The 19,804-nt window shown below is 43.7% G+C and overlaps 1 protein-coding gene across 1 annotated transcript; it reads right to left on the reverse strand.

Annotated features, from left to right (window-relative positions):
* Positions 1-848: 848 nt before the first annotated feature.
* Positions 849-19,780, reverse strand: aadac (arylacetamide deacetylase). The gene is made up of 5 exons (XM_080772411.1): positions 19,021-19,780; positions 16,994-17,222; positions 9,631-9,700; positions 4,510-4,681; positions 849-2,545 (listed from the first exon to the last, which is right to left on the reverse strand). The coding sequence occupies exons 1-5, from the start codon at positions 19,159-19,161 to the stop codon at positions 1,919-1,921; spliced, it is 1,239 nt and encodes a 412-aa protein (XP_080628537.1). The 5' UTR covers positions 19,162-19,780; the 3' UTR covers positions 849-1,918.
* Between the last annotated feature and the right edge of the window lie 24 nt (positions 19,781-19,804).

The raw sequence follows: 19,804 nt of genomic DNA on the forward strand, positions 1-19,804 counted from the left end.
ATAAAATGCATGCATAACGTGTGGAGCAACATCAATTGGTTATTACTTTGACGTCCATGTGTGTTTGCATGCGCACGTTCAATACTGGTTAAGTATTGAATGCACAAAGTCAATATCCTTGCTCCAAAACTATAGCATACATGCAGGATAAAATGACAGAGAATCTATGAACACAATTCATCTTAAACTGTGCAAGTTCTCTGCATGCCCAGAGGGGAAAGGCAGGCGTGTGTGGCTTGATGATGTTGTGTCCTTAACAGTGAGAATGACCTATTTAAATCACCTCCTTATATAATTGGCCCATTTGCACTCATCCATCATCCTCTCAGTAATCTGGGGAAAAAGAATTCCAGCCTCTTCTGAATTTGTGTAGGTGTGCATAGTGTAGCTACGGATTTATGGCTGCACAGTGACTGCACAGTATAATGCTTTACCCAAGCAGCTCAAAGATTACTTGGTCCTGCACATTGTCTCATACGGTAGTATCCCATTCAGCCTTATTATTGGTCAGTTAATAAACCTCCACACCATAAATCCTGACAGCATTATGGTCCCCACTCCTTTGGGGTATTTTTGTTCGTAGCACATTTGCACATTATGAGGAATTTTCCCTCTGCATTTAACCCATCCTATTAGCAACAGGGGGTAAGTGCCACTATACAGCAGAGTGTGTTCATGATTGGACAAAAGTAAGCTGCATTCATGCTTTTCAATGGTTGGCAACACACACACACACACACACACACACACACACACACACACACACACACACACACACACTCACTTCACTCACCTCTCTCTCTCTCTCTCTCTCTCTCTGCAGAGAAACAAAGACAGGGTCAAGAATGTAGATGTTAGATCATTACATTTATTGTCAGAATAGATTAAAAATAACACGTCCCTTCTCATTTGCACAGGGGACATTTTTTTTTTAAAATACACATCCTATTTACAAGTGTATGTTAAGGAGAGGGTATGGTGCAGTACTCAGGCAAGGATTTCTGATGTGTCAGCAGCTATAGTATTTGGTGATCAAGTGTAATTTGGTTATAGAAGTCAATGGATTATTCTTGTTTTCAATATAGAAGAGATGTGGAAAAGAAAAAAAAGGGTTTCTCCAGCAACTTCAATTGGTTATTACTTTGACGTCCAACTGTTTCCTATCAACTGTGACCCATTTTCAGTCTCAAAGCATTGATAATATATTTTTTATCACAAACACAAAAAGACAAAGTCACTCTAAAATTATGCTTCTGTTTTCCTTTTTTTTGTAGTTTTAAGCTTTTCCCTCTGTGGTCTCTGCTAGTCATTTCATGTTCAGAGCAGTCACACTGTAAGAGAGAGAGGGAAAAAAATATACCAGTAGATATTATCGAGAGCGAGAAAGAAAGACAGATTGATGGATATTTAATCTCACATGGAGGCTGCACCTTGGGGCTATGGGAGATCTACATTTTGTACACAGAAGACCCGTGGCAGACAGCATGTCCACAGTTCACATTCCAACGGGTTATTACTGTTTGGCAACGTTCACAAGCTTTCTTCATTATGTGACTGTTGAAATGAAAGGAAGCCCAATATTTGGCCATACTTTTTGGAGTTGCTTTTTTAAATTAAACCAGATGCAAGAACCTGTTTTGGTTATAATATACCCTTACAGTACCAGAGCACAGTATGTTGTGTCTGTGAAGTGTGCAGTCCTTTACATTTCTATGTTCTAATCTACATTAAGATAGAGTGCAAACAAGTCAGATTCAATATTAATAAAGAAAATTATGATTATTTAATGCTTTTTTATTATTCAGTGCTGGAAAATCATCCGGCATGCTTTTGCTTTGCAAACCAATTATTGAACACAAAAAAACTCTGTCACACTTGCACTGTCAGGAATGACCATTGAACACTTTTTCCTTCTGTTTTACAAGTTCTCCTTGAGCCATCTGACATAGTTTTCCGTCATGCGGTGTGCAATCAGGAAGTCATTGGGCCACACCGTGAACATCAGTGCTCCATGGAAACCGGCATCGTAATGTTCGTGTGTCACTTCCACGCCGGCAGCACGGAGACGTGTGGCGTACATGATGCCGTCATCCCGGAGAACATCGTACTCACACGTCAGAACATAGGCCTTGGGAAGAGAGCGTAGAGCGTCATCTGGTACGAGCAGCGGCGAGGCACGTGGATCGGCAATGGATTGAGATGGCACAATCACATTGGCCACCTCCTCTCCTGTTTCCTGTGGTACAGGGGGAGCACTGTAGTTGTATTTCCCGTGGAGGGATTCGGGCAGGAAAACACTCCAGTTGACAAACTTGAACAGGCGTGCTGACTCTGGGCTGTTGTGGGTGTTCGCCATCATGGCCTTGAAGAGAGCCTTGTCACTGGTGAAGTATTCACTCCAAAAGCGCACCATGAGGGTGCGTGGCAGAAGGGGCATATCTTGATTCTGCATGTATGATGGGGTGTAGAGGTCCAATGCCTGTAGTACAGGGTACAGCAGTGCTTGGACTTTCAAGTGAACCTGCCGCCCTGGCTCCTGCTGTAACTGTAGGGACAGAGGAGAAAGATAATTTGGTAAATAAAATAAATGGTAAATGGAGCATTAATATAGTGCCTTTATCCAACAGAAATTGTGTGTGCATTTCATTCACCATTCACACACATTCATACACCGATGACGGAGGAAACCATGCAAGGCACCAACCTGCTCATCGGGAGCAATTAGGGGTTCAGTGTCTTGCTCACTGGCAGCCAAATCTAGCCTGAATCTAGCCTGAATCAGAAAAGTCTAAATGCAGACAGGTCACCCGGAATCCGATTTTTACAAATGTGACTTGAGTCACATTCAAGAGGTGGTTTCAAATCTGATTTGAGGAGATCCGTCTCAGTCTGAATGTAACAACCTGATCTAAAACAGATTCCATGTGACTTGTATGTGACTTTTTGGGGTTTAGACTTATTTAAACAGATAAAGCAGATTCCAATCTGGATGTGGCACACATCTGTGACGGATCCGATCTGGTCACTTGCAATGTGTGAATGGTCAGGCCAAAAGATCAGATTTGAGAAATAAATCAGATTTGACTGGATGTGACTGCAGTCTATGGGGCCTTTAGGGGGCCCCATCACTGACTGGATGTGACTGCAGTCTATGGGGCCTTTAGGGGCCCCATCACTGACTGGATGTGACTGCAGTCTATGGGGCCTTTAGGGGGCCCCATCACTGACTGGATGTGACTGCAGTCTATGGGGCCTTTAGGGGCCCCATCACTGACTGGATGTGACTGCAGTCTATGGGGCCTTTAGGGGCCCCATCACTGACTGGATGTGACTGCAGTCTATGGGGCCTTTAGGGGCCCCATCACTGACTGGATGTGACTGCAGTCTATGGGGCCTTTAGGGGGAGCCCGGGATCGAACTGGGAACTTTGCGGTTCCCAAGCGGTCATTCTACCCCTGAGCTAATGCTGCCCCTGCCCCCTCCCTATTAAAACCCTGGAGAGACTCACTGAAAATACATATAAAGCAATGTAGTTTGACGGCAGCTAATTGTTTAATCCAGTGTTCCACCTCATGTAAAACGCTATACCCGACATTTGATGAATGCGTTTAATTCGCTGTTTTAAAATAATTAAAAAGAAACAGCAGATTTATCCGGGACCTGGTGACGAGGCCGTCGCGTTATGATGACGAAACCGGAAATCAAGTCATCATCTGGGCTGCTAGGGCTTCTGGGAAATTGAGCTCAATGTATGTAAGTGGACGGGGGTTTGTTTGGACTACAATGCCTCATGGAGGCGGATCCTGTAGCGCATTTTAATGGCCGCTGGTGCTGATGATCATAACATGCCGACGGACCATTTTTCGCCGGATTTTCGTCGTTGAAAGCTGCAAATACTTCAGCGTATGCTCTAAAGGTAAGAGCAGCGTAGAATATTTGATTAAATAGCGAGTAACGCGTTTTATGGAGTCAAACTGTTAACACAACCACCCACACACACACTAACTACACAAGGTTCAAGAGATTAAGGCAGGTTAAATATGTTCAGATTCAGAAACCAGGTCACTGATATTTAAAGACACTGGAAGTAAACGGCTGTGTAAATATGGTGAAAGTATTTACTTTCACCGGCCGAAAACAATTGCGATCATCTGTACTTTAGTTATGGGCCATGAATGAAGCTTATTTTGACCAAAAACACAATCTGTGAAAAGAGTCAGAGATAAATACATTTTAGTAAATTGATTTACATTGAGACAGATGGGATGTGGACTTTTCATTTCCGGTTTCATCGGTCTCCTAGCAACCCAGAGCCATTCATACGTTGGCGAAGAGCGCAATCTAATTTTATGAAAACCCTGAAAATAAGTTTGGCGACGTCATTTCATTTCATGTGAAAAATACAGTGTGGCCTGTCGCTGACTATTTCGTTGCCCCTGTATGTTTGTGCTGAGTTGACCTCCCAAATCCCCCCACCCCCCGCCCAAAAATATACAGGAGTTTGAGTACCTGCTGAGACACTGCAGCTGCTAGATTACCCCCAGCGCTGTCCCCAGCCACTGCGATACGTCCTGGGTCCACAGAGTACTGGGCAAGCACACCCTTCTGGAGGAAATATTTCACCACGCGGTAAACATCCTCATATGGCTCCGGGAAGTGGTGCGCTGGGGCCAGACGGTATCTGGCAGAAACAAAAAAGGAGAAATTCACAGGTAAACGGAGGAAATACAACAGGATAATTAAAAGCAATTAGGCCCAAACAACACCAATGATTCACCATGCAACTCGCAGCCGTTAGTTGCATGTAGTTGCAAGCAACCACAGTCATCATCATTTTTCGACATTCCGGTCCTTCATTGCCATCCCCAGTTCCTGCCTACTGATGCATCAGCGATGACATCAGGGAACGACAGTTTTCTAGGACTCCAAAGAAGAAGGGAAGATATAACCTCATTGTCAGCTCTGTAGCAGTGGCCGGCAAACCGTGTTCAACTGGATCTGACAAACACGGGGAAGGTTGCCGTATATTAGATTAGTTGATGGGTGGCTCTTCCAAGATAGATTTTGCGCTCTCATTAGAAGGCGGGTGTAAGTGCCATCCAACCGTTTCTCTAATTTCTTTGAAAGTGTCCATGTCTCGGAGCCATAGAGTAGAATCGGCTCAATGGTCGTCCTAAATATTTTTACTTTTAACATCTTACTAAACTGGGATGACCAGATCTTATGCATGTCATTGCAGGCTGACCCTTCCTAGTTTGAAAGTCCTTTTGGGAAGGACTATATGAACCCAAATACTTGTAGTACTTGTAATACAACCACAGTGCCACAGTTGCCCGTAAACGTCAAGTTTAGTGGGCATATACAGTTAATATACGGTAATATGTGTGTGATGGTACAATTCGGGAATTTACCGGAGTTTGTTGGAAAGTTTAACGGGAGTTTCCTGTAATATACACATCCATATTCCATGCTTTTTGCACAGGGTTAAGGCCCTGGGATTTGCTAAAGGCCCCCCTGAACATGTCCTCAAAGTCATGCATCCAACAAGCTTTGGACTGAGCAGATTGGATTTTCCTGTGAGTCCGTCAGTCAATCCGTCACTCCACGCCTCCATATGGTCACACATCATGACATCTCGTCTAGTCACCCACGTCTCTATACATGGTCATTGGTCGCGCATCGTGACATCACATCTCCATATATGATCACGCATATGTCAGTCTGACATCATCAAACCCACTACACTCAAGACACACTATGGCCATGAACCCTGGCCATGGCCATGAACCCTGGCCATACCCGTTTTTCATTGTGCATTTTTGGTCAAAGTTGATCCCATGCCAAAGCGTCATCACTCGCCCAGCAGTATGCCGACACCCAAGCGGATGCACGCACATGCCCAGCAGCGCGACCTCCACACTCTCAATGAGGAGACTGCCGACGAGCGGCACGGCTGTCTGACCAGGGAACGCCACGTCTCGTGTCGCGTGGCTCGACAAAAAAAAGTGAAAACACTGAAATACACTGTCTGGCACTGGCATATTCTCTCACCCATTTGCTTACTATGTGGGTCAAATAAAAACAATCTGTTAGTTGCTGCCTGGCTGTCACTCTGGGGCGGGGTAGGCGGCCGGGAATAGGCCAATATAAGGGCATAAAACCACCCCAAAATGCCCCAAAATGTCCAGAAGTTTGCACGCGCGATATGCGTGCACAAAAAAGATTTGCACATGCATGTGCAGGGGGGCCTTCGAGCTTCAGTGCCCAGGGGCCCTCAGAGGTGTTAATCTGGCCCTGGTGTTATTCCACCACCAATCTACATCTGAGCTCACTGATAACAGATTAATAGTTGAACTCCTCCTTCTCAAGTGTGCTGTTATGTATTGTACAGTATATGTATTATGTATTAAGAAGCTCTGTTGTTTCAGGCCAGAAAACATTAAAAAATAACGGGAAAAAGGCATATGGGCATTCCCAGACGATGCGCTAATAATCCCGGTTGTGCCCATATATGGAGATCCCTGATTAGCCGGAATGTCAATATATGGCCATATTGTGCCAATCTCATAACCAGTGTGGTTGCCGCCAGAGTAATCTAGTAAGAGAGTGGCGACACTAGCGTTGACTCACATTGTAATAATGGAATGCGGAAATGCTCGTTCTATCTCAATGGGATAGTTCCAATGTTTGGAACTATAGCCTATAGCACACTGCTTTGCGGCGAGATCAAAGTGTGTCGTCACTCTCTTACTAGATTACTCTGGTTGCCGCAACATGAGTCACACTTGCAAATGAACCAAGTTGGTACAACACATGGATCTCCATATGTGAAGATCACAACACTGACCTCATCAAACCCTAGATAGTAGTGATGCACCGAATATTCTGCTGCAGAAAATATTCGGCAGAAAATGGCTAAAAATGCAATTTCTGACATCACTGACACCAGATTAATAGTTTAACTGCTTCTCAACTTTGCCGTATTAAGAAGCTCTGTTGTTTCAGCGCAACCTCGGTTCTCGCCCTCAGGCGTCTTACTGGTAACTTATTATAAACTATTAAGATACTAAAGATCAAATTATGACGGCAATGGGACTGATCATCACATGACATGAGCTGCTCTGGCCTGTCTCCGCTCTCCACCTAAACCATGGTAAGGAGTAAAAGGTTTGGACAGGCCAGAATGCTCAGTGAAAGGCAGTCCCTGCACTAAAAGGGGCTTGGTGGGGGTGTGAGTGACTGTTTGATTATTTTACAAATTTTACACAATTTATACCCCATTTTGTTTCTGAGAAAATAAACTGTCCTCTTCATGAACTCGAGATAAGTGAAAGTATGCACACTGGGAGCACAGCACCAAGCATGAATATATCTGGTGCAGAAGCATGTACTGTAGCCTATAATATTTTTATGAAATATATAAGAGAAACTAGCCTGTGGTCATGTGGATGTTCAGAAAAAGGGTATCGAGTAGTAGATGCAAGAAGGATCAAGGAAGCTAGTGAAGTAGAGAAATGTTGGTGTGGCATGTCCGCAAGACATCCATCCATTTTCAACCGCTTATCCGTATAGTCGGGTCGTGGGGGCAACAGCTCCACCAGAGAGCTCCAGACTTCCCTCTCCAGGGCAACATTAGTGACTTCCTCCTGGGGGATCCCGAGACGTTCCAAGGCCAGTGAGTCGATGTGTTTCCTCCAACTGCGCCTTGGTCTGCCCCGGGGTCTCCTCCCAGTGGGATGTGCCTCGAGGACCTCCCTAGGGAGACGCCCGAGAGGCATCCTAACCAAATGCCCGAACCACCTAAGCTGGCTCCTTTCCAGGCGAAGAAGCAGCGACTCTACTCCCGAGTCTCTCTCATGTGACTGAACTTCTCACCCTATCTCTAAGGGAGATGCCAGCCACCCGTTGAAGAAAACTCATTTCGGCCGCTTGTATTCGCAACCTTATTCTTTCGGTCGTGACCCACACTTCATGACCATAGGTGAGAGTGGGAACGAAGATTGATCGGTAAACAGAGAGCTTTGCCTTCTGGCTCAACTCAAGACAATATTGGCATAAAATACAAAAGATAATACTGCTGGGTTTCAAAGAAACATCACATGCCTCACATCATAATGGGAAGCTATAACTGAATGGGTCCCACCTGTCGAAGCAGAAGGTCACAGGTTCCAGCCCAGTCTATGTGTCGAGGGGTCACTGAGCAGGACACTTAACCCATAACCTTTTTTATTTTTTGTTAGTTTTTACTTAAAACACGTGTGGTACAATGTTTTGGCTAAGCATTATGGACTTCATCAGGTGACCACCTGCCAAAGCGTGACCATAGCAATGCTACAGTAAGTGTACATCCAACACAATTGTAATTCTGCACTTTATTGACTATACACACACAAACAAAAACACATGATTATACCGGTGTGTCATGTAGCTAAGCCTCGCTGAGTCTGCTAATTGCAATGCATTTAAATCAAAGTATTTTATAACTTTGCACCGTTGAGCCCATAGACAAATACGTCGAGAGTGACGTTGCTTGTTATCCAATGTTTGTTGTTTTCTTTTTACCAGCTGCTGTGTGAAGCACGATTCTGGACTAGCAAGCTATCTCTCTCATTGGCTGCCGTACGCTTTGCCTTTCTGGACTAGCAAGCTATCTCTCTCATTGGCTGCCGTAGTGGCTGTACTAGCAAGCTATCATTTACATTGGCTGCCGTATTGGCTGCCTCGTCTCTAGGCAACCAGCCACTTTATGCCTCTAGCCGACCTCTCAGCCAAGTCAAACCATCCGACACTACTTTTATGAAACTAACGTCAAAGACAGCGAGTGCTGCTGGTGATACGAACGGGTAAAAAAAGAGAAAAGACGCAGCCAACGGGATGCTAGCGGAACGGCATGAAGTCAAACCATCCGACACTAATTTGATGAAACCTAATAAAGTCAAAGACAGCGATGGCTTCCAGTCATACGAACGGGTAACGATGCACGTGAATGGGTCCAACAACTTTTTAACATCGTTGTGCGAACCAACGGATAACAGGTGTGGTGCAGCACACACACACACACACACACACACACACACACACACACACACACACACACACACACACACACAAACTGTCTTTAACAACATGGATTTCATGGAGGCACATACGTTGGTCCGACGTACCAACAGTCCGACACATGTGTGGCTGGTTAAGACTCACCCGTGGCTCCTGACATGTGGCTGGTTAAGACTCACTCGTGGCTTCCCTGTGAAGTTAGGGTTAGGTTAGGCGTAGGGTGTCGGACTAATGCCTGTCGGACAGTTAGTACATTGCACCAAACACATGCAACCCCATTGCTGGAAGTAAGGTAACAAAGGTAACTTTTTTTGCAAGGTTGGCAGAGATAGTGCCAACAATTATTGCTGGGACGTGGCCAAGGTACAGCCGATAAGCAAGATAATCAAATCCGAGCAGCAATTAGCCTTTATGGTTATTTTTCAATAACCATAAGGCTCAGGTTTGACTTATACATTATACACAGTCCTTCTCCCACAACCGGTTGTTAAATGTCATGCATATAAAATTAGAAATAACCACTGGGCCCCAGCGGAACTCGGCAGTTCAATGGATACAGAGTGACATACTCACTCTACATTGAGGACCACTGCGTTGAGTTCCGTCACCATTTTTCTGGCCAGGAGATCATATGGACTCATCCCTGCATGGACACATAATACACAGCAAAATCCGTGCATGTGTTAATTTAACTGTGAGATTGAAAGAAGGGTCCAGATTCACATTTAGTTAAATAAACACCCTGGATTTTACTGTATAGCAGCCACACATGTCAAAGTTACTCTTACAGAACAACACACCATTTTGCTGTAGTATCCTGTACCGTGGAAGTAAAGTAGTTTCTGCATTTCACTCTCTCGTAATCATGAGGGTTCAGTGCTTCCAGAATAGGACTGTGGCATAAAGCTGGGAAATACTGGAGCATAACAATCTTCTTCAAGAAATTAATATATTAAGGTACAAGAAAGAGGCTAATTACACTACTGAGTGCGCAATGAAATTCAGACGGACGCTCGTATTTGACATTCCGTTTCTCTCCAAAGTAGAATTTTGCCAATACTACTATCGGAGCAGCCATAAACTACACAGGTAAGCATCTTTGTAAAGTTAGTGTTAGTAAAAAGCAGGTAAAAGAGTAACGACGAACATCAATCACTTTCCCATTCACTGTAGTAATAGGAATGACTTTTTACACCGCAGCTATGTTGGCGCCACTTACAGGAAATAACTCTGTTGACAGGCTGTGCGCAGGGGGCCCCTCTGTGGATCAGAGCATGTGAGCGGCCGATAATTCCGCTCTCGACGGCTTTTGTTACGCTCGCTCCGCGCTCACGTTCATCTCCCCCCACGCCGCTCTACGCTAGCTCCGCGCTCACTTCAAAATCCACCCGCTCCGCTCCGCTCGCGCTCACATGCTGTTGTAGCCCATCGTCATGTGTCCAAATCCAAAAGAACAGATATGTAAACTGACACGCCATGAGCGGTGCATTGGTGATTTGTCTATTCTCATGGACAGTCCGTGAAGCAGATTACGCGTATGGGGCTGGGCTTGAGTCTGAGAGCAGGCCCGGCGCCAGGATGAAATGACTGAGAGGGCATTGAGATTTTTCAGGGGGCACAAAGGCAAAGAGGTTGATTTAAGGGCGCAAACATCCCCTTTACCGCCCCGTGGTGCCGGGCCTGCTTGAGAGGCAATGATTGATGTAAACTGCTAGCCAAGCTTGCACAGTGCCGTGTGCACTGAGCGGCTCGGAGCGGAGGACAGTTCTCGCTCCGGAAGTCAATCTGACCCATTTAAAAACCCGCTCCGCGCTCACGTCAAAATCCCCCCGCTCCGCTCCGCTCACATGCTCTGCTGTGGATTTGTCTATAGAATCAGAGAGATATAGCTTACTTTTAAAAGCCACGGAAAAACAGATGCATTGTTTTACCACTTAAAGTGAAGAAAATGCCACGATGCAGGACAATTTATTAAATTAATACCAATGTTCGACCTGGAAAGGATTGTTTTACCACTCAAACAATGTGTCAAATTATGCAGAAATAATCATTATGCCAGACGCCAACACTGTTTACAGGTTAGGATTATTGCAAACAATGGCTACATATACAGTTGCTCTTTTAAACAAATTATTTCATCAGTGGGGCGTGGCATAAAGGTGATGTGCCTGTGGCACTGTTGCTTTGATATCAGCTTTAAACTCATTTGAATTTAGTGTCTCACACCTTCCTCTTGACAAAGGTCAGTTGGCTGGTCAGTTAAGCACAGTAGTCTGTACACCAATTAGTAGTTTTGGCATTGTAGGGAGGTGCCAAATCGAATTAGAACGGAAAATCTGAATTTCCATAAACAGTGAAGTTGTCACCGTCAGTGGACCAACATCATGCAGATAACATGTCTTATCAATTGCAGAGTCAACACAACCATCTATTAGGATATTTTACAGCACTGTGTGCTTCTGTATGTTGACAAGCTTTATGTATATATATATACTGATTTCCTTTTCCAGCAGCACTTGGCACCTGCCCACAGTGCCAAAACTACTAGTAACTGGTGTACTGACCATAGTATAACTGTGCTTAACTGACCAGCCAACTGTCCTGACCTGAACCCCACAGAGTTTTCTTGTCAAGAGGAAGGTGTGAGACACTAGATTCAACAAAACAAATTAGTTTAAAGCATGCTATCAAAGCAAATCTGGGCTTCCATAACACCTCAAAAGCGCCAGACTTAACTCCTCCATGCCACGCCCGTTGATGAAATAATGTGTTTAAAAGTAGCCCAGGCCACGTACTTTTCAGATGGTCAACATTTCTGTATTATAAATGTGTTTTTTAGTGGTCTCATAAAATATTCTAATTCTAATTTTGAGATAGTATTTTTTATTTTCATAAACTCATGAATCATCAAGATTTAAACAAAAAAAAGGTTTTAAATATATAACTTTATGCGCAATTAATCATTATAGTGCTAGATCATAATGACGTGACAACAAGATATGAGACATAATAACGTGCCTACTGCAGCAAGGCTGACCTTGCTGCCGCTGAGATGTCTCTCGTAGCCTATCTACTGTATAAAGTATGCTACAGTTCAGGCAGTACACAATACATTATCAAGTACACAGTACACTGTATCTCAAGTTCAAGTATACAGACATGGGCAACTCATGATTACAACATTATAAATTACCAACAAAAACCTTGTATCACAACTATCTGTCCCTGGTTCTATACTGGAGGTTCTAGTGTCTTTGCTAACGTACGGCTCATGTGAAGACATCTCACTCTTTCAGGTGTACTAACTGCTGAAATAATTGTCCCCCATCATGAATGTGCGGTTAATTTAAGGGTGAGGTTTGAAAATGTGCTCGCTGCTTCACTTATTTAGTTTTATTTAGTAAGACCTATCAACAAATGGTTCAAAAGATAGCACTTTCCTGTTGTGGTAACCCAGTCTGGCAGTGTGCCACGGGTTCGACTCCCGATCCCAACAGCCTTTACTGCATGTCTTCCCCCCCATCTCTCTCCCCATTTCCTGTCAGCCTACTGTCTGTCCCTCCATAAAATATATAAAATAAAGGCGAAAGCCACACAAAAAAAAACATTTAAAAGATAGTGCTTTCCACTGTGTTATCAATAATGGAATACCTTTACGCGCAAGGATAATAATATCTTAAAATATTAACAGTTTACAGGTATAATTTTGTTGTTTGATTAAAGGATAATAAGGCGATATGTTTTGGTTAAAAGAAAAATGTACTAACTGTCAGAAAGCCTTTTCAATTGTACAGAGAAGCCACTGAGTTCATTATTGCAGAGACAGTGTGAACTGTGTCAAATTGCATTTCAATTCCTTTAGTCTTGGCTTACCCAGGCTGGCCACCCTCTGAGGTGCCATCACTCCAGCAATATTTCTTCAAGTTAGGAGAGAGAGAGAAACATTTCTTTTTTAAGCAAGGATATTTTCATGACATCAGAGAGAACTTCAGTCAGGACCACTAATATTTATAGCAGCATAAACAATGTGATACCTTTATGTTTGGCTTCATGGTTCTGTTCAGAAACCCCCTCCCTTAGGATAAAGCAGGGGGCCTCCAATAAATCCCCCACAGGGATAGAGACTGAACTGATAGCCTACTGTACTTGCTCAGCTGAGACATCAGCTGACTATGCTGAAAGCTGCAGGAGCTTGATTATGTGCCTGAACTAACATGATGCTCTTCCTTGCCTGCTGGGGATCACATTAATGCCGGGGATACGAGCAACCTGAACATGCTGGTCAGAAAATATGTCTCCCTCATAGTGGCTACCCTCGACTGGGTGTAGAAGGTGGCAAAGTTGCGTATATTGTGGAAACTGGATCCTATGGAACCACACACACCCCCTCCACATGGAGACTGCACGGAAATTGATCAGAAGGGGAAATTATATCGACCCCAATGGGAAAGGTAATAGGCTTATACTGTTATTTGTGTGGGTAGCTATGAAGATTTAGAATTAGGCACAAAATGGTTGCTCTAGCTCGTTCAATAGATATACAAATCAGCTCATGGTCACAAACCATGCCTCATCCAGGCAAGACCAGGTAACAGCTAATCAGGTTCAGTCGGGGGTACGAGTGTAAGAAAAGGCTGCCATACTTTACTGAATTTGGAGATGGAACCATTTTTTCCAATTTTAAAAAGTATAGTATATCAGAGATCCAACATGAATGTGAGGGAGGGTATGATTTTTGCTCGTTCAATAGTCGAATTAGCTCTGAAGTAACAACCGTTTTAGGAACAGGTCGATTTTTGAGGAGTGCTAGCCCCTCCAATATACGTCATTGACAATGAATGGAGAATTTACGTCATCTGAGGACGAGCAAATCGGCTATTTATATTCTCCATTGACAATGGAGAATTTACGTCATATGTGTTTGAGTAAATCGAAATGTTATGTCATGATGATGTAGGATGATAAGAGCGAGCAAATCAGCGATTTGTTCTACACAAATTCCCATTGACAATGAATGGAGAATTTACTTCATATGTGTTGTGCGATGATAAGAGCGCCCCTCACTTCACACGGAGTGTGAAGTGAGGGGCTATCAAAGCAAATCCGAGGGCGGAGCTTTCTGCTTCAAGTGACAGATGTGTTCCGCATGAGTCAAGGCACATGTGTAAACAAGGTGCATGGCTTTTTAAACGAGGCATGAGTTATGCCTATTCAAAGTTTTCATTTTCAAACGCCCCCTTTAGCCAATTGGAGTAACACTGCATGGTTTCAGCCCTATTTGAGATCACCCCATACCCGGCATACCATACTGTAAAGTTTCATAAACATGTGACTCTGCATGTATGTATTGGGCAGAAGAAGAATAAAACTGCAATTTTTTATTAGATCATAAAACCTTGACATTTGCATTAGATATTGGTCTAAAGTTTGTGTAGAACCTTTTGTGAATTTTGATCAAAGATCCCGGGGGAGGAGATCGATTTTAACAATTTCAAATGGTGGGTGATCTAAAAGGTCAGAGGTCAAAAGTCAGAACACCATTCGGCATGAGGAGACGCATATGTGTATCGACGTTTTATTGCTGACGGCAGTGCTTAATTTCAGCCGGAGCTTGGCGGAGCTCAGCTCCGGTAACTGTCACTTCATCTCCCCTAAGTGTAGAGGCAGCTCCGGTACCTGTAGGGGGCAGTGCACTCTGCTATGGGAGGCTCCCATAGCGGAGCCGATTGGTCCTATACACAGAGTAGACTAGGCAGGCTGCGTAGGGCCCCCGATTCACAAAAAGGCCTCCACCCACACTGCGCAAAGAACTACGTTCAAATAATGTACAGCTACGTTATTTGCCAGGAGGATAGGAGTGTGTGTGTGATGTTTGGCAAAATGTTTAGGAGCAATATAAATGTGTGTGTGTGACGCGGCTTGGCCTGTGGTAGCGCCACCATGAGGCTGATTTGAAAACTGTCAAGTGGCATTTCTTCCAAAGCCTAGTGAGAATATGCACAGTTTCACCACAAAACGGGTACAAAGCGGCTACTCCTGAAAAGTTTAGAAGCCAATCGTAGCCAATGAGGGTGGAGTATGAGAAATCAAACAAACCCGTCTTGATCACATGACTATGAAGAGCATGTGTACCGATTTGCGTGAAATTTGGATAAAATCTGAAGAAGTAATATTAGAAAATGTGTTTTACATCTGTCGGCCTCCTGGTGGCACTATAAAGAGCAGATGTGAAAAATTCCAGGCAAAGGTTTTTCCTTGGCCTCTAGGGAGTTGGCATACAAAGTTACCCACAGATCCGTGTAGTTAGAGGTACAAATGCAGTCAAGGAAGGTCCCAGCAGTGCACTCTTTGACTTTGTATGTATCTCTGACTTTTGTATGAGAGTGTGTAGACATGGCTCTGATTGATCAACTGTTTCCATTCTCCTAACTAGAAGCTCAACCGGCCGCCGCTCTAGCGCTACGGGGAAAAAAACAAAAACAACAAAAAAAGGTGTAAGATAGAAACCTGTGGGCTGTAGAATGATGTTACCATTCAGTATTTTAACAAAGGAAATAGAGCATGCACCTCCACTCTAGCCCAGGTGCTAGACAAAAAGGCAGTACAAGATGAAAAATAGAGTCTGCAACACTGGTATGAAACTCAGCTCCACTGGTTTATTAGAATCTAATAAACCAGTGGAGCTGAGTTTCATACCAGTGTTGCAGACTCTATTTTTCACCATTCAGTATTTTAGCTGTGACGTGAGCGCCCCCTCCTGAGATACGGGTCCTACTTTTGTGTCCCCATAGAGTTATACTGCGACGCTCCGTCGGACTGAATCTGAGACGAGAACAACCACGAAAGTCTAATTTTACCGCTTTCCTCGCAACAACAAAGCTGTGCTGCTCTCCCAAATCTGGCTGTGACAGGCCGTCTGCCCCACATGGAATACTATCGCCATTTTATTTTATTGTGTCAACTAAATCCTCATTAATGCAAACTAGATTCAACATACTCAAGCCTGCACACATTCTAAATATGCCCCCGAAATATTTTACGGAGCAAATGGACTGTTGCCACCTTCAATAATAATGATAATAGTCTTTATTGTCTCCACATCATATATTTTTGTTGTCATGGACACTTGTACAAAACATTAATAATTCTACTCGAGTTGGAAGCATTAAGACCCATTTTAACCCTCAATGGCTTCTTTTCTGAAAAATAACGTCATTGTAAAAAGATTGACGCGTTTAGATATTCTATTTACAATGAGTTGCGGATGGGAGCTGGTGCCACTTGGACCCGGATGTAACGTAGCACTACAAAATGACGTCGGACTTAAATACTGAATAGGTGTGCATCGCTGTTTGATGACGTTGCGTAGAGTGGTCCTAATGGGAAAAATAGGTGGCTGAAATGTGCCTGAATATTATACAGTTAACTGTACTACTATGTGAAGACATTGAGGGCAGGATAATAAGCCTAGACCCAAGGTAGTACTTGGAGGGTCATGGCAATTTATACCAGGGTACATACATTTTCTCCAGGGGTACACTTTTTCAAAATTGACTTGTCTTGTGCCTGTAGAGTGCAAACCGACTGGTTAAGTAATCAATTGGCAGGTGTGGGTTTGCCATGGCAATCAATTGGCTGAGGCAGAGGCTAGAAATTGCACAGGTGAGGGGATTGGGCTCATTATGTCCACTGGCAAAGTCTGACCAGAGCCATTTGTGGTGTTTCTGGACAACGGTGTATGCCACCGACTCAAGGCTGGGCACTACACTCCCTGTGGGGGTGTCAAATTTGAAGTCGGTGGGGCAAACAGTTCTCGAGTTACGTGCACAGAGATAGAGACAGAGACAGAGACGTGGCGCATTTATAGTTAGATATAAATTTATATTAAAAGTTTAAATGTATTCAGTGGCAAAGAAGCTTAGAACCATTGACTCACGGGAGCTGCCTAGACACCATCCTCCTCCGTGTAGGTATATGACAGCCCTCCTGAGCTCAGTGTGAGCACCCAGCAGCTTGGGTTGGTACAGCACCACCTCCACTCCGTCAAGCTGTTCTTCTGTCACTTGCACATACTCATCAGATACAGGCACCACCCCCTCAGCCAGGGTGATGAAGTACATCACTCCCATGTAGTCCTTCAGTCCAAGTAACTCGCTCAAGTCTGCCTGGAGAGAATGTGAGTGAAAGAGAGGCAGATAAGTCCATCCATTGTATTCAAAACATTCTCAATTCAATACAACTGTTAAACATTAAGAACACAAAGACATAAGCACACCAGCTGCAGACCATTCAGATAGTTGTGCTAAAATGACAGTTCATAGTTCACTTTGGCAGCTACAGTAGTTGCACTGAGAATAGGCTACATGAGCCAGCTTCTTGATGGCCACCATGACTACGCCCATTCAAATGTCAAAATAAAATAAGCCTTTTAGCTTCAATAAAGGGCTTATGTGTTCAATTGTGTGACTATAATATAACACATCTCTTGGTGAATACTGCATTGTAAAAGAAACCATATGACTATAAAAGCCAACAGAAGTATATCCCCAATAGAAATAACTCATTCAAAGAGCAAAAGTGCATGACTGGTCATGTGAGGCAGGCAATCAGAGGTTGATAGTGCATAACACAGATCAGCTGAACACATGATCACAGCAACTTCAGCAGTCATCTGTAAAATCCACTGTCAGGATCCCATATATGTTCCTATAAATTGGACTAAACTCACTCAAGTGTAAATCCATTCAAGGTTCTGCACAAGGAAAATGTCCATGGGCACAACACCAGAGGAAGCTCTTATGACTGTTCCCCCATAGATCCAGCACAGACATGGGGAACATGGCTACTATAGGCCTACTAGCACCAAACTTGGCAACAGCAACATTACCATACCAACAGCCAAGGAACTTCTCGATTCGTCACCCAAATTTAAAACTGAAGCAACTAGTGTTGTTGCCAGAGCTATCCAGACTATAGGCCTAGTAATTGCCCAACTTTATTTTTTCTGTATATACTTTTTAGGGTCAGTGTGACGTCGATGCAGCCACAATTGCAATTTTCCCAGAATTACATATTCATGTTTACTTTTAGTGCATGTTGTTGCTGATATGAAATGCATGCATTGTACGTATTGATGATGAATTGAGTACTTAAACCCCAGCATCCGTATTGTGGGGAAAGTTTTGGCAGAAAATAGCCGATCTACGAGGTTGATGATTGGCTAATGTTCAGTGAAAGCTTTCCTCACAATAACAGAAAACAGGAAATACACTAGTACAGAGCCCTGGCCTGAGGTAGTAAGTGGTTACAGTTCAGTTTCTCTTTTGTGGTTTGAGTGTGCGTGCATATGTGCTGTTGTGACGCATGATGAAAGTATGAGCAAGTGAGACAGACACAGAAAGAGGCTAGAAAAAACTGTTAATGAATTTAATACATGAATAATATATACAGTAGATGAATAAATAAAGCACATTTAGAATGTTCATACTGTAAATGAATTAATACAGTTACGTTCCCTGGTACTTAATGCTTTCTTTATATTTGTTATTTTAATTATGTGCTAAAAATATAAATGTATTTACTATGATTTTGAGGTAGCAATTAAGGCATATGACTGTGAAATATATGGGTCATTATGCTAATGAGCACTTTTACTTTTTTTCCCCTTACATTTTTTATCCCACATTGTGGTATACTAACATTGTGACATTTTAGATGAATTTAATAAATAGCCTATAGTAGACTATAGGTTCCACCACTGCTTGCAAACATAAGGATGTGACACCACAGACAAATATAATCATCACAGCAATAAACATTAACGTAGATTTCCTTAATAGGCTCTATAATTAGAACAGGTGAGCAGGACTATTACAATACATGGATTAGTATGACATAATCTGGTAGCCTAGACAACAACCTTCATTCACAAAAAGGTAAACGCTTATAGCTGTATATACTTACCAGATGGCTGAGACTTCTGAAGAAAGAGTTGGTCAGCATAAGTTTCCATCTTTCCTCTATCTCCTCGGGAATGGGCTCATAAATGTAATAAGCGGTAAAGGAACCCATAAAGAGGATTAAAAACACACCCTTCAACCTCATTTTGGCCGCACGTCCCCAGCAATTGATTACAAGGTACTGGACAAAATTACAAATAGGATGTTATGCGACGCTTGTTAATTCACTCCCTTGCGGGAAAAACTGCAATTATTGTTGGATACAGGCCACTTGTTTGTTAGGTCATTATCGGCGAGGATTCGGAGGATGACCGGGGGCTTTTCATCGTGGTTATCATCACTGCCGTGCTGCACGTCCCGTTATGCATGTCGGTTCCCCCGTCCTCCGCACCGGTAGAAATGCGGGGTTCATTAATGAACCGACTGGGGATGAGAAAGACAGGCGCGCGCGCGCACCCCCAGCGGCTCACGAGGCAGCAAGGCAAGCCGTCCCTCCTTTGGCCCGAGACGCAAATTCCTCAGGTGCCTCCCGAGCGTCCAGGCAGGGTGAGGGCACTCTGACTCTAAATACCCCTGCGTGGAGCGAGTAAACTTTGTCCTTTTTAGACTTTTCCCCTGCTTCCCCTGGACGGATCTGCTACACACAACGGATGGAAAACATAGCTGGTCCATGCGTCTTTCCATGTAGTGCAGACTGCAGACAGTCTTTCATTTGAGTTTTGAATCAGTCCAAATATATCCGCCCGACTGTCCCCAGCGTGCAGGGTATGAGAGAGAGAGTGCGAGAG

Source organism: Protomyctophum bolini, assembly GCF_963924005.1.
Source record: "Protomyctophum bolini genome assembly, chromosome: 9".
NCBI lineage: Eukaryota > Metazoa > Chordata > Actinopteri > Myctophiformes > Myctophidae > Protomyctophum > Protomyctophum bolini.

Bases quoted from the DNA above. Each gene is read 5' to 3' on its own strand.
- aadac (XM_080772411.1), bottom strand. From the start codon at position 19,161: ATGAGGTTGAAGGGTGTGTTTTTAATCCTCTTTATGGGTTCCTTTACC. The intron at 9,701-16,993 runs GTGAGTCAATGG...GTGTCCATGCAG, and splicing joins ATGGTGTCTAGGCAGCTCCC to GGATGAGTCCATATGATCTC. The intron at 4,682-9,630 runs GTGAGTATGTCA...TGTTTCTGCCAG, and splicing joins GCAGTGGTCCTCAATGTAGA to ATACCGTCTGGCCCCAGCGC.